The sequence below is a fragment of the Fundulus heteroclitus genome, chromosome 10 (genome assembly GCF_011125445.2).
Source record: "Fundulus heteroclitus isolate FHET01 chromosome 10, MU-UCD_Fhet_4.1, whole genome shotgun sequence".
Taxonomy (NCBI): Eukaryota; Metazoa; Chordata; class Actinopteri; order Cyprinodontiformes; family Fundulidae; genus Fundulus; species Fundulus heteroclitus.
The window spans coordinates 9905580-9919751 of NC_046370.1; the positions used below are offsets into that span (position 1 = coordinate 9905580).

Here is a 14172-nt window from a genome sequence, read left to right on the forward strand (position 1 = left end):
GATTCTCGGTGATGAACAGCGATGCTGATTGTCAACAGAAAAGCTGCTACCTTAGCATAATAAACATCTGGTTGTAAGCCAAAAGCTCTGATCGAAATTGAAATGCATGGATGGTCTGAAAAGCTTCGGTGCAGGGCGATGGCATCAAGAAGCACTCAGACGAGAGGCTGAGATGATTCAGCAGGTTGTGCAGACATGATTTGTGCAACAAAACAACCCCAGTGAGACAAAGCAGTGCTGAAATAGTATTTTTATTAAATACTTTCAAGATCCAAGTTTGAAGAATAACAAAGCTATGATGAAGACCAACTAACACTCAGACAAACACTTTGATAGTCGGCAATTCATGGTTGTATTTCATTGTACATCGTGATCATGCAAAATAAAAACAAAAGCAAGAAAAAATATAAATCCAGCATTCGTGTGAAGGCTGGGTTGGGGTAGAGGGAAAGCGCAGCCCGATAATATATCATTACAACGCAGGGAAAACATCGAGGGCCTCATACCAAGCTACGGCGCCTGAATCTTTTTTTTTTTTTTATTATTTTCTTCTTTTATTCATTTATTTTTTTTTCATCTTTTTTTAAAATTTTGTTTTTATATTTTTCATATCACTTAATCAACATTCTGGATGGATGGAATTTCAAAAGATGCAAATATATATTAACACTAGCTCCATCCATATTGTGTGATAGAAATGTGTAACTGAAACATGCAAATAACTAGGCGTCCCGCTCTGGTGGCACAAACCTGCACATCCACCCCGTTCCTCACCCCTCAGCAGGTGCCATATAAAACCACCAAGGGTAGATTACACTGATAAATAATTAAGTCCTGATCAATATCCCTTAAGTTTTTGTCGTCTTCACTTCCTCTTCCCTTTTTATTTTTATTTTTTTTTCTCTACATGTTTGTGAGGGAGAGTGCAGAACTCCAGCTTGGCAGATTGGCAAAACGACCAATCGACAAATGCAACATTAATAATAATAATAATAATATAATAATAATAATAATAAAAACTTAAAACCAGTAACACGGGAACAACAGAGAAAGGAACAAATAATCATTTAAAGAGCGGGGTTGGGGGGAGGGGGGGGTCAGTCAAATGGAGATATCAGGAGGGAGGACACCTAAAGCAGCACAACGAGGGCGGCGCCGGTCACAGCAGCGGTGCAGATATGTTACAAAGCCTAAAAACACACCGCCGGGAGTGCATGGGTGCATATGATATGAAAAGACGGCTCACAGCATTGTGGGACCAGGAGTTAAGGACACTAGTATCTTTAAAAATAGTTCTGGGGAGTGTTGTTGGGGGGTTGGGAGGGGGCTGAACTACGTCCATCTCTTGTTTTATTCAGTCTTCATAAACAGTCGTATGGCCATGGGAGTGCCTGTAGGAGTGTGTTAGCTCTGATTTTGTCTTTTTTCTTTTTTCTTTAAAGCAACCAATACTTTAAATATTTCAGGTTTGGAGGATTGAAAACGTCGAGGAAACGCTTCTTCTAAACTAGAGTGGGAATTACAGGGAGAGTGGAGGGGTCGATTCCCCAAAAATGCACAGGATGAGTGTCTCTTAGATGCATGTACATATATTACACTTTTCTACATATATCTATACATACACTGTATTTACACAGTGATATAAACAAACCAGGCCCTTGCACAGTAACGGACTCAGGAGGGGTTAAAAGAGAGGCCGGGATTAATGAGGGAGAGGCAGCGAGCAAACATGCAAAAACGCAGGCGGCTTTTCATGGTACGGGCCTCTTCCTCCTCCTCCTCCTCTTCCTCCCTACACTGCATATAAACACGACAAAACGCGAATAGCTTTAAATGTGCGCCATAACGTAAAATAATCTCAGCTGCTTTAAAAAAAAAAAAAAAAAAAAAAAAAGGAGCCTCGACTATAGTCAGTCAGAGTGAAAAAATAAAAACAGAAAATGGAAGAAAAAAATGAAAACACAAATAACGGCTCCTGTTATTCACAAGAACACAAAATGGATCGGGACGCTAAAAACACACCGAAACATGTAGACCTCAGTTCAGACACCCCCCCACCCCCCCCGGCCCCTAACAGTCCCCCTCCCGCCGCCCCGATCCCACGACAACAACGATTTCCGATCCGTCGGAAAACAAGCACACGGACGAAAAAACACAAACACGCAGAAAGCCTACACTAAAGTTCTACACTTTGGTGCTTCGTGTTTTTGATATCAAGTTTCTCTCGTCATCAAGTTCTCAGAGTGAATCTTTTTTTTTTTTTCCTCCTCTCTCTCTCACCTTTCCTCCCCCCTTTTATTCAGTTGAGGAAAGATTTCCCTTCATGTCAACATCCAGGTAGCGACGACAACACTTCCAACCTGGTAATCCCTAAATCTGTACAAAATCTAAGCACTCCCCCTCCGCTCCTCCCTTTTTTTTTTCTCCCCCCAGATAAAGATAAATGCTTGGTTGGGTTTTGGTGGTTTCTGGTACATCTAGCCATAATTTACACAGTATATTCATAACTCATACTCATAAACTGTCACAAGTTCAACTGTATATCCTCTCCTCCCCCAGGACATGTCATCTCGCGCAGGCAGGAAAAAGATGGCTGCCAGGGGAGGGACAAGAGGGCAAAGATGCGCCCTCCAGTCAGGCGCCAGATGCATGCATCATCATCATCATCATCATCATCATCTCATGGAGGGGTCAAGGTTGGGTGGGCGGGGTTCTCATGTTCAGCCGGCCCCCAGCAGGTCAAAGGAGGGACGGGGTTGGTTGGTAACGTGGAGAGGGATGCAATCTCGCCCGGCCGGGCTTCCTGGCACTATCCAATCCACGCAGAGGACGCGCCTCTTAAAACACGCTCGCTGAAAAAAACTGCCCCCCAATGAACGCGCTCCAGAGGACTGGAGCCTCAGGACCGCTGGGGGAGGGGGAGAGAAGGAGGAGCAGCATGTTTAGAGTCCTAAACCAAACCAGAAATACTTTTTGACACATTCACAATAAATCATCATTTGTGGTTTGTCTACCAAAGAAAGCCCAGTAAATTTATTAAAAACAATATTGTGCTGCATATTGAATGCAGTACATGAGAAAATAAAAGGGTTTCATCCACCAAACCAGCTGCAGTGCTAAAACTGTCTCTGAAATAAACTTAAGAAATAAACTTTGTTCTTTATCAGAAGCCTGTTCTACTAAGTGCCTATAAATGCTGCATCCCTAAAGGCAGACCAGGTACCATCAACAATAATCTTTTCATAAAATTAAACATTAAAAGAGTAGCTACAAATAAAAAAAATTATAATATTTACCTCAATAAAAATATACATTTCTACTCTAAGAAAACAAGTAGAAGTAGGTTAGCACTAGTTAATGGAGGACGACTGAAAGGTACCGTAAAATGCTTTTATTTTGAAAACTGTGAAAGGGCATAAAGGCGGTCTGGTGAGATTATTTAGTTCTGAAATAACCTTAAAGCCATTCAGCTTGACCATGTGGTCAATATTATGTTGATAATTATCTTTATTTTTGTAACTTTCTAATGAAGTTTTAAAAAAAATATATAATTTATTTCCTTAGGAAGCAGTGGGCTGCCACTGTGCAGCGCCCAGGGAGCATTTTGGGGCTAAGGGTCTTGCTCAGGGACCCAAAGGGGCAGTCTGTGGGATTTGAACAGACCACCAGGCCACAGCTCAGGGTTCCTACAGCATAAGGCAAGTTAAATTCAAGACTTTAAGACTTTAACACTTGAAATAAAAAGTTAAGACCAACTTCATGATAAACAAGATAAACCTGGTTGCGACAACCTCACCCAAATGTTTATTTTAACATAAACCATTACTTTCTGGCTCAGTAGACATGTTAAAATTTTGAAAAACATTCCATATAGGAAGAAAGCTAAAAAACACACAAATTACAGATATATTTTTTAACAACTACTGAACTGAATTCACAAACTTTTTGTTTTGTTCCCTACTAAAATAAACTATAAATCAGTTTTAAAAACCACAACATAAGCAGTGCCAACTCTTTTTCACAGCTATAGTCCGGCCACAACAGTTTTTATTGCTTCCTCTATCGGCACGGAACCAATAATGGTTACATTGAGCAGTTCGGTAAATTAAAAAAAATATATAATTGTGTCAATTATTTTACTGTTTGGTAAGGATTACAAAAATAAAATCCTAATTATGACCTGGTAACAATTTTAAGACCTAAGAAAGACTGATTTAAGACATTTTAATGCCAATTAAGGCCTTAGTTTTATATTACAGAATGCAATGCCTTTTAAGACTTTTTAAAGATCCCCAGGAACCCTGCAGCTGTATGTTATGAAGCTACAGCTGTTTCTAGTCAGTGGTTGGTGAACCTCCCTGGTTAATAAATCAAACGCACCCTTTCAGAGAACATGTGCCTCCCTGTCAGAGCTGCCGTCATACTTTACATAAAAGATTTAATTTTACTCCTGATTACAGGGTATAAGCGCCGTTTAGAAGACGGAGTCAGAGCTTAATTCATTCACACGTGTGGCATCCTGCTGGGTCACGGGTTTTGTACCTGATCACTGTAGTGGTGCAGCCGGTGCTCCTGAGCAGTGGAAGTGAACGTTGAGCCACTTTCCATCGCGGCGGTGCCACACCCTGGTCTCCTCTGATTGGCTGGACCGAGGGCGCCCGGTGGAGTCCACAAACTGGGTGAGCCGGATGTAGGCGATGCACGCGGCGTCTTCACCGATGAGGTGCACGTGGGGGTTGAGCAGGGTGGTGTGCACGGGCTTGTTGTTCTTGCTCAGCACTGGATAACAAGATAAATGTGATCATGTTTTTTTTTTTTTTTTTGATGACTGAATTAAACCTGGACTTTTCCCAGATTGTAAAGCAAGTCTTTTTAATTTACCATCATTTAATGGGAATAAACTAAATATCTTTGGTAGATTAGTAAACTGGATTAGCAAGATCTAATCTACAGCAAACTTGAATAAAAAGTATGTTTTTTTTTTTAAATCTCCTTTAAGGCAGGAAAAACACTTACAGTTTTCAAAGTAGAACTTGTGGAAGTCCATGCCTTCCACCAGGTTTCCTAGCGCTTCGGGTTCAAAAGAGGTGAGTCCAGGATCGCAAATCCTCCTGATGAGGAAGGAAGATCAAAGATCCAATAACAAAAACCAGAAAACAAAGATTCTGCAATTAAAAAACCCGCCGGAGATGAGTCTCAAGAGCAAAACTCAAAATTGTTCAGGTATAATAAAACATCACACAGGAACAGTTAATATAACTAAGGCTAATATTACGGATTTTAACCTAATTCAACACTTCCCGTGACAACTGCAGTCTCAAAATTATTCAACCCCTTCAACAAAAATTGTCATAAAAGCAAACATTTGCAAGATGTTTGCAAAGATACACACTTGATGTGAAGTCAAAAACATTGCCCTAGTTGAGAGAAGAGAAAACTGCTTTGCGCCAACAAAGGATACACAATAAGGCACATAGCAAACGCTGAACAGCGTCACTAATTACCAAAATGCACAAGAAAACCAATTCACTCTCAATTTGAGCAAACCTATATAAATAATAAAGAGGTTTTGGGATTCAGGTTTTTCGAAACAACAAAAAAAAACCAAAATTGTTCAGGCAGACGGATGAGCGGCATTGTCTGGAGGAGGAAGAATGAAGCAAAGCATGGCAGTGGCTCTGTGATGCTCTGGGCCCACTTTGCTTCCTCTGGGACGGGAAACCAGCACCGTGTGGAGACTAAGATGTAATCAATCACCTGACAGACAATCAACAAGGAATCACCTTTAAATAGGAGAATTATCCCAAACCAGGGGTGTCAAACTCATTTTGGTTGAGGGGCCGCATACAGCTTAATCTGATCTCAAGAGGGCCACACGAGTAAACTCATTGCAAGATTAAATAGAACTAATAAAAGTGGACTTATTGTTGATTTTTATATTAAATGAATTTCACTTTTACACAATATATTATGAATAACCTCAGCGTTTTTAAGTATGTGCAATTTAAACAATACATTTACTTGTGCATTATGCATAAGAACTGATCACAGTGATTGTACAATGTTGAAAACATTTATTCACATTTTTTGTAACTTAAAAACACTGTCCTGCATGACAAAATACATCAAACAGATAAAAATTAAGAAATGATTTAAAATCAATTTTCCACATCTGAAGCTCAGTGCTACCATCTGCTGTTTAAAACACAGCGCCCCTCGTGGACAGTATAGGAACTGCAGATTTTCAAACAAAATGTTTGAAAATCTTTGGAAAAAAAAATTTGAAATCATTTTTGTTTCAATAATTGTTTTATCATTCTCTTCCTTTTATCTCCCCTTTCTTTCACCTTTTCTTTTTTCTTCTTGTTCTTCCTTTCCTCTCCTACTTGCCCATTGTAGTGTCCATATCATTTGAGATATTCCCCGCATGAATCATAATAAAACTATTCACATTCATAAATCAAGAGGAGCACTATGGTAAAAGCAGTACTGCTCCACTTGTGAAAGTCAAATCTGATGAGCTCTTTTTGGCATTAAGACAACATTTATTATTATTTTTTTTTTTGTTGTTTGTTGAATAATGATAATGCATTTAGCCACCGGGCCGGACTTAATTGTTCGGCGGGCCGTATGTTTGACACCCCTGTCCCAAACCAACTGGATTTGAGATTTCACCAGGTCACACCAGCAGAAAGGGAATTTTTCTAGGCATTGAAGATGCTTGTCATGAAGGGTTGAATAAATGAACGGGTTGAGACTGCAGTGTCCATAAAAACCTAACTTGGTGTGTTGAGCTACGTGTGAAGCCATTTTATTTGCTGCTGGTTTGCACATGTTGCCAATGAATAGTTTGCAGCGACGACGCAGGCTGAATAGCTGATGAACTCTCAACTCTCCCATGTAGGATTAAAACCACAGCACTCACGTGTAGGCTTCAAAATCTCCATTGTTGATCGCTTCAATCAGCTGCTCGGTTATCTTGATGATCTCCTGTTTACGGCCTACAGAACGGAGAAGCAGCAGAAAAAAAAACAGGTGGAGGATGCTTAGAAGCCACGTGACAACCTGCAGAGATGTTCACCCAAAACTTCGGCTGCTTCCCGCCGTCACGCGCCACAACACCAACAATCCCTTTTTAGCGCCACCCGTCGGACCAAAGCAGCCTGACAGCGACACGGCAAGCTGCTCACCTTCTCGCCTTCAGGGCAACACTGGGGTGGGAGCACACGCTGCCACCCAGCGCAACGGTTTCTGCCTGTAAACGCCACATTTTAGCCGACAGAAACATCTGTCACTGTTATGAGGAAGCAATTCAAATTATGCTTCGTTAGGAAATTAAACTACATCAAGCAAAACACGGGTGAGGGATAATAACTTTTAAATATAATAAAGAGAGTAGGGATCTGATGACTATGATGTACAGACAGGATTTAAAAGTCTTCCATCCAGACATCTCATGCAGCTGGGTGTATATAATAATAATAATAATAATAATAGTTATTCATTAAACTTATATAGAGCTTTTTTTTGGACACAAAGATGCTTTCCAACAAAAAAAAAAAGCACATTACTAAATTGTATTACAATTTAACCCCAAATTGTCACATTAATCAGTCTCATATCTTTATCTATCAGACTAATATAAAGTTTCTCTGCATTTATTAAAAGGAGAAAATAAATAGAGGTAAGATTTTTTTTTTCTAGAGCTGAGGAACTGAGCAGAAAAACCTGCTGACTTATCTCGTGTTAAAGTGTCTTTATAGAGATAAATCACTGGTAGCTGCTAACATTACACTGCCTTTAATTACTAGAAACGTACAGTGACAAAATAATACCTAATATTTTAACATAGTCTATTCATTTTCTTCAGAGTATAAACAACCATAGATCCAGCAGCTGGGGTTTAAAATTGGACAACTTCAAGTTTCTTAGGGTTAAACCAGATACTTAAATGTTTTTTTTAGGGTTAAACCAGATACTTAAATGTTTTTATTGCAATTTTAAGTAACTGGCTAATATAAAGAAATGCACGATATTGAAGCAAAAGGAAAAAAGGAGAAGCGGTTGGGAAAAGGCGGCCATTAGTGGGTGGATTGCTGTTTAGGGGGCGACAGCGGCAGAGCGTGGAGAAACAAACAGGTGATTTATTTTCCCCACATATGAAAAACCTGATGGGACAAAGACAGGTCAGATAAAGTAGTATTATTGTCCTTTTTGAATTTGAAATGAGTGTGTATTCAGCCAATGGGTCAAAAAGACAACATACTAAAGAAAAGTAAAGATAAAGACAAGTCATGTAAATGTAAATCCACAGCATTAATTATCAGATGTGTCCTGCATTTTCATTATATTTCGTTTATTTCAAGGATAACCCCTTGAGATGTAACATCTCATTTTCAAGAGGTTCCTTACAAAACATAAATATTAACAGAAATACAAATAAGAAAATCCTAAATATAACAAGACCATTTAACACAGACACCCACCGTATAAAATGGAAGGAGTTGAAAACCAAACATTTTCACATTATATGCAACTAAATTTTTCCTCTCCAACTTATCCAGACCTGGAAAATGAAGAAAGCAAACTCCAGACTACGAGGCCGGCCTTCTCAAAAGGTGCAGGGAGCCTTGTTGTGATGCAGGGAGAAATATCCCCACAGCATGATTCTGCCATCGCCATGCTTCACAGCTGAGATGGTGAACAGTGCCTACCTGTCTACCCCCCCTTTCACATTATTGGGTCTTTTGTCTGAATATTTAAAGTCCATCTAATCAGTTTTAGAATAAGAGTCAAAACTTTACACTCTATTCTGGACCTCCTTGCTATTCCTGATGAAATTTTGCTTGACAATCGTCTCAAGGCTGCGATTCTCCCTGTTACTGGTGCAACTTCTCATACGACACTTATCCTTCCACTCAACTTTCTATGAATATGCTTGGATGCAGCACTCTGGGGAACAACAGCTTCTTTAACATTAACCTTTTCTGGTTTATCATTCTAGACTGTTCAGCAGTCTTCCCCATGTCTGTAAAGCCTACTGACCCAGACTGAGACCTTTTAGGCTACGTTCACACTGCAGGGAAATGTGGCCCAAATACGATTTTTTTAGTCCATATGCGACCCATATTCGTCTTTTTGGTGGCAGTGAACGTCACAGTAGTACCTCCATATGTGGTACTAATTTGGATACATACGATTTTTTTTTTCAAAATGTCCGCCGGCTGAAGAGTCATGTCACATTTTATCCGTCTTTTAGGTCCCTGTCCTGTCTCTCGCTACACATCCAGACACAGCAGCAGCATTTAGCACTTCATAGCAGACCGTTAATAGCTGGGCTGCTTCCTTCTGACCTTATTTAGTCTCACTATGATGTGGTCTTAATATCGTCGGCTCCCATTGCTCAGCAGCTTCTATTTGATAACAAGGAGAGATGCTGGCTGGTATCAATGTTTTTGTTTTTCATTTCAATGTTTTTTTTTTTTTTAAATTAACAAAATTTTATTGAACACTTCTAGAAACAACTACATCCACCATTTCTTCCGCACAGTCCGCTGCTCTGTGACTTCTTCTGTTATCGGAACCGTTCAGACAAAAGTATGATGACTGTCGCATTTAATAGTATGAATGGTCACCTAAAAATAAACAAAAAAAATTTATTTGGTGGTGCGCATTAAGACTTGCAGTGTTAACATCGCCTTAGATGCTCAGGAAGCCTTTGCAGGTGATCAGTATCGATCTTTTCTACAATAGTCTAATTTTCTGAGACACTGAATTTTGGGTTTTCATTTTCCATCAGCCACATTAATCAAAATTAATGCATGAAATATTTCACTATGGGTAATGGGTCAATAAATGAATTCCCCTTTCTGGAAGTAGTGGCAAAAATTGTTTTCAGGATACTCTACTTTTCTGAGATTTCTTGCACCTGTATACATCAGCAAGTCAGAGTTTAAGGAATCGGCCAAAAAAATCTGGTTAGTGAATCTCTAAACAAGTTCTAATTAAATACAACAAACTAAAATGAAGACACAAAATGCCACGGGGTGCAAACACTGCAGCAACCACTGTTTCCCTTCAGAGAGGAAGCAGCTACAGAGAACAGGAGGCAGCGACAGCCGGGTTAGTCGGTTAGTGAGAGGTGCTCTTACTCTGCTTAGTGTTGCTTTTAGCAGTGACAGTGCTGCCCCCTAGTGGAGCGGCGGGGATGGAGGACTGAGATTGGTCTGAGTCGGGGCAGGAGCTGTTGCCCGTGCTGTTCCATGCCATGCGCTTTACATCATGCGGTGGAACTGAAACACACAATGGATGGTCAACAAACATGGGGATGGACAACAGGGAAGATGAAATGCAACGTGCACACACAGCTCACGCATTAAAAAAAAAAAAAAAAAACCTCAAATGTTAATGGTGGATGTAGGGTTAGTGTTCAGTAGAGCTGACAGAAGGTAAAAGGTCCAACTTAGGTTTGATGAGAGACATGCAGATGGGTAACATGAGAATGTGATGATGGCAGGAAGCAGGGTCCATACAGCTCTAATTGTGATGCTTTTGACTACTTCACTCGTAATGTTCATATGGATTAACGGCGCTTTCCCTGATGAGCGACAGCATCAAGTGCAGGAAAAGATCGAAGCCATCGCTTGTTATTAGTGTATGCTATGCTAAAAGGGAGTGAGTACATCATAGTAAGAAGGCAGAGATGGAAAACAGAAACCAAGAGGAGGGAAAAGCAAGGAAACATTTGAGGGTTCTTTCAAACACAGGAAGAAAATAACTATAGACAAATGTACATAAATATTCAGGGAGGTATTTCACAGAGGAGGAAAGAGTCTTGGTATCTTTATGGAGCAAAACGTGTAAATGAAAATAGAGGGGTGATCGTGTGAGGACAAAGAGAAACATGATGCTCTGCTGTGCAGGGTTCCAGGAGAGTCAGATGGGCAGTGGGCCGCCAGCATGGGAGGCAGGTTCAGGACACTCGGCTGCAAAGGTAAGCTACACCTTAGTGGCTGGAGCCGTCACACCGGGACTGGGAGATATATGCAGCGGTCACCAGGAAACACACTTCAAGGTTCCCCCAGTGGCCACAATCAGAGATCTGCAACATGTTTGGACTTTCCAGAACGAGCTTAAATCTTAACGTTGGCTTATTAAAGGTTTAAGTAAAGGTAGGTAGTAAGCACCCAGTTTTTAATAAAAATGGATGCTCTAATGCAAAATAAAATGAGAAAAACTGAAAAGTATTCTAAAAGAAAAAAAAAGAACAATTTAAAATTAACAGTTTATTACAACTTGGACTTTATTTGGTGTCTAAAATAAAGACACTAATAGTTTAATAGTCCAATAGGATGGACACACTGATGATAAAAGGACACATTCAGGCATGGTTGTTGACACGCGAGATGAATATTTTGTGCTTTTAGCTGTTTTTTTGTACCAATTCAGTTAATCAGGAAATTTAAATATTACCAATAAAAATGTTTGTTGCAGGAATACTACACAGCGACCTAAAGAATCAAGGGGGAGACTGCTGACTTGACAGCAACCACAAGGAGGGGAAGCCACATAAAGGTTGTTAGAAAAGAAGCTCCCTGTTCACCCGAGCATCTTAAGCGTGTAAGGAAAATAAATGGGGTGGTGAATAGGGGCTAAAGCAGTGGTCTCAAACTCAAAATCTGCAGGGCTGGCGTCCTGCAACTTTTAGATGTGTCTCTTGTCCTACACACCTGAATCACTTGGCTAAACTACTTCACTAGCATGCAGTCAAGCTCTGCTAGTGAAGTAGAGCTGCATCAGGACCACCGGCCCTGGAGAACTCCAGTTTGAGACCGCAGGGCTAAAGCAACAGGGAGAACTGAAGCTTTTTAAAGATTTGTAAAGCAAAGACTATTCAAGAGTTTTTGGGAGATTCACAAGATGCCGACTGTGGCTTGGGTCAGAGTTTTCAGACTCTCCACACAACTGTGTCCAGAAATTGTGTCACATTTCTCATGTCAAGGCAATGGTGACCCACAGAGAGCATCGGTAATGTCGCACCCGGGCGTAGGAAAAATTAAAATGGTCGCTGGGGGTTTCAAACGTCATCTTTTCAAATTAAAGCAAGTTTTGCTTTTAGTTACAAATCGAGGTCCGGAAGTCTGGAGGAAGAGTGGAAAGGCCCAGAATCCAAGGTTCTTCCACAGTCCGTGATTAATTGAGGAGCAAATGTCATGAGTTTGAGTTAGTCCACCGAGTTTTATTGAGTGCACAGAAAGAACAGCCGTCTACCAGAAAAAGTAGAAATGAAAGGAGCCAACAAGAACAGCAGAGGAGCTAAAGGCTGCTATTAAAGTAATCTGAGCTGGACACCCCAGCAGAGATACAAGCTGATCGGCTCCATGCCACGCTGCACTGATGCAGTAATTCATGCCAGACGAGCCTCGCCTGATTGCTTATACTGTTCGTTACATGGACAGGCTTTCACTAGGCCAGCATTTCTGCTTCATTATCCCATTTTTTCTGTTAATTGTTGTGATATTGAAATTTTCTAAGGAAACTAAACTTTGGGTTTTCAGGAGCAGTAAGATAATCAGATTTAGCAGATGAACACTAGAAATATATGGTCGGCAAGTGAATTATGGAACACAGGCTTTTGAATTGTTTGAATTTTCTGATTGTTTTTTTTTTTTTAGCTTTTTCAAATCATATACACCTTTAGTTTTCTCGTATGATTCAAGTCAACTATGTTTTTAAATAATACACATTCAGACCAGCTGAATTTAAACATGTTAAAGTCTGGATATATATTATTCCATTTCATATTTTAAAAGACCAACTGCTCTACGAAGACAAATTTCTAAAAAGGAAAAAAAAAACCAATGTCTTTTGGTGAATATTGAATGTTTATAACATTAAATATTGAATAATATCGATGAATTACTTAAGCTAACTTAAGATGGTTGCCTGTGTTGAGGTTTTCTCATGTCGTTCTGCAGAGAACTTATTGTTGTGAAGAAAAGATCCAAGTTGCAATAAACTAAACATCTTCTCTAAAATCCTTTGGGATCAAACTCTTTGGTATTGTATCAGAATCCCAGATTTTTTCTGACTGGGGTCTAGAAAAACAAACTTATAACAGAAACCTCAGTGGGAACCCTATAAAAAAAGTGAAGCTCAGTGGATCAGAGTGTGAGCAGAGCTCAAACATGTAAAAAGTCATCGCCAGTGACTACAGGAAGCCGAGGTGGGAGTGGGGGGAGTGGGTGTAAGGTCCTTGCAGGGGGGGATGGGCAACCATATAGCTTCTCTTTGCCGTACATAAACTTACTGGCAGGTGAGCTTTGAGGTGAGGGCAGAAGTGGGGGCATCTCCTCAGCGGCGCTGCTCTGACTCAGCGCTGAGCTGTCCGCTAGATGTAGCCAAACACACAATAATTACAAACACACACATACAACAGGCACGCTTAGGACCGCAAGCCACTCGCCGATCACTACAGTCAAATACACACACTTCACTAGAAGGGAGAAAGAAAGAGACAGTGAATGAAAACAAGGAGAGGGGAATAAAACACTCGAGTACCTTTCCTACCTTTCATTTCCTCCTCATCGTTTGTGGCGTTGCTCTCCGTTGATCCCTGGGGAGGCAGAAGAGGAACGGAACGATACTGAAGCCGACAGACGAGAACCCAGAGCGAGACAACGAGTGTTCGGACCCAACGAGACAAAAAAACCCCCAAAAAACTCACCTTGACTCCGTCGGGAGGGTTGTGTACCACAGTGCTCTGAGATTCCTGCAGAGCAGAGCAGAACAGTCAGTCTCACGCGTCTTTGTCCTGAAACGGTGCGTCTCAACTGGGTTTTAACCGGCCCCAACTATTTTACCTCTGCAACAACTCCAACGTCTGAGTCTATTGGGCATTTTTACTTTAACGGAGGGCGTCTGTGATTTTTTTTCCTTACAGCGTAGATTTGTAAGCGCCTTTCACAAACGCAGCGATGCGTCGAGGGCCGCCTCCGTTACTCCCCTGACTCGCCAACATGGGTAATCACGGCCCCACCCTCAGCTGACTTGTGTAAGGGCAAGCCAGCTTCGCAGGTGGAAGCAGTGATGAATTACAGTCCGCGGGACCAACCGGGCACGGGTTTTTACAAAAATAAACGTGAGTCGGAAATAATTTCTGACAAGAACGGG

The 14172-nt window shown here is 40.8% G+C and overlaps 1 protein-coding gene across 32 annotated transcripts in view; it reads right to left on the reverse strand.

The window, feature by feature from the left end:
* Nucleotides 1-232: 232 nt before the first annotated feature.
* The window catches only part of LOC105928222 (calcium/calmodulin-dependent protein kinase type II subunit gamma), a 69930-nt gene continuing 55990 nt past the window's right edge, over nt 233-14172 (reverse strand). For 6 of the 32 annotated variants that reach the window (XM_036141945.1, XM_036141939.1, XM_036141953.1 and 3 more), the window contains 8 exons: nt 13727-13771; nt 13561-13645; nt 13310-13390; nt 10152-10292; nt 6926-7001; nt 5017-5111; nt 4543-4779; nt 233-2908 (listed from right to left, as the gene is read on the reverse strand). In XM_036141945.1, the coding sequence (XP_035997838.1) occupies nt 4547-4779; nt 5017-5111; nt 6926-7001; nt 10152-10292; nt 13310-13390; nt 13561-13645; nt 13727-13771 (756 nt within the window). In that variant the 3' untranslated portion in view covers nt 233-2908; nt 4543-4546. The remainder of the gene's footprint in view (nt 2909-4542; nt 4780-5016; nt 5112-6925; nt 7002-10151; nt 10293-13309; nt 13391-13560; nt 13646-13726; nt 13772-14172) is intronic. The other 26 variants (XM_036141956.1, XM_036141948.1, XM_036141940.1 and 23 more) reach the window with 12 other exon arrangements.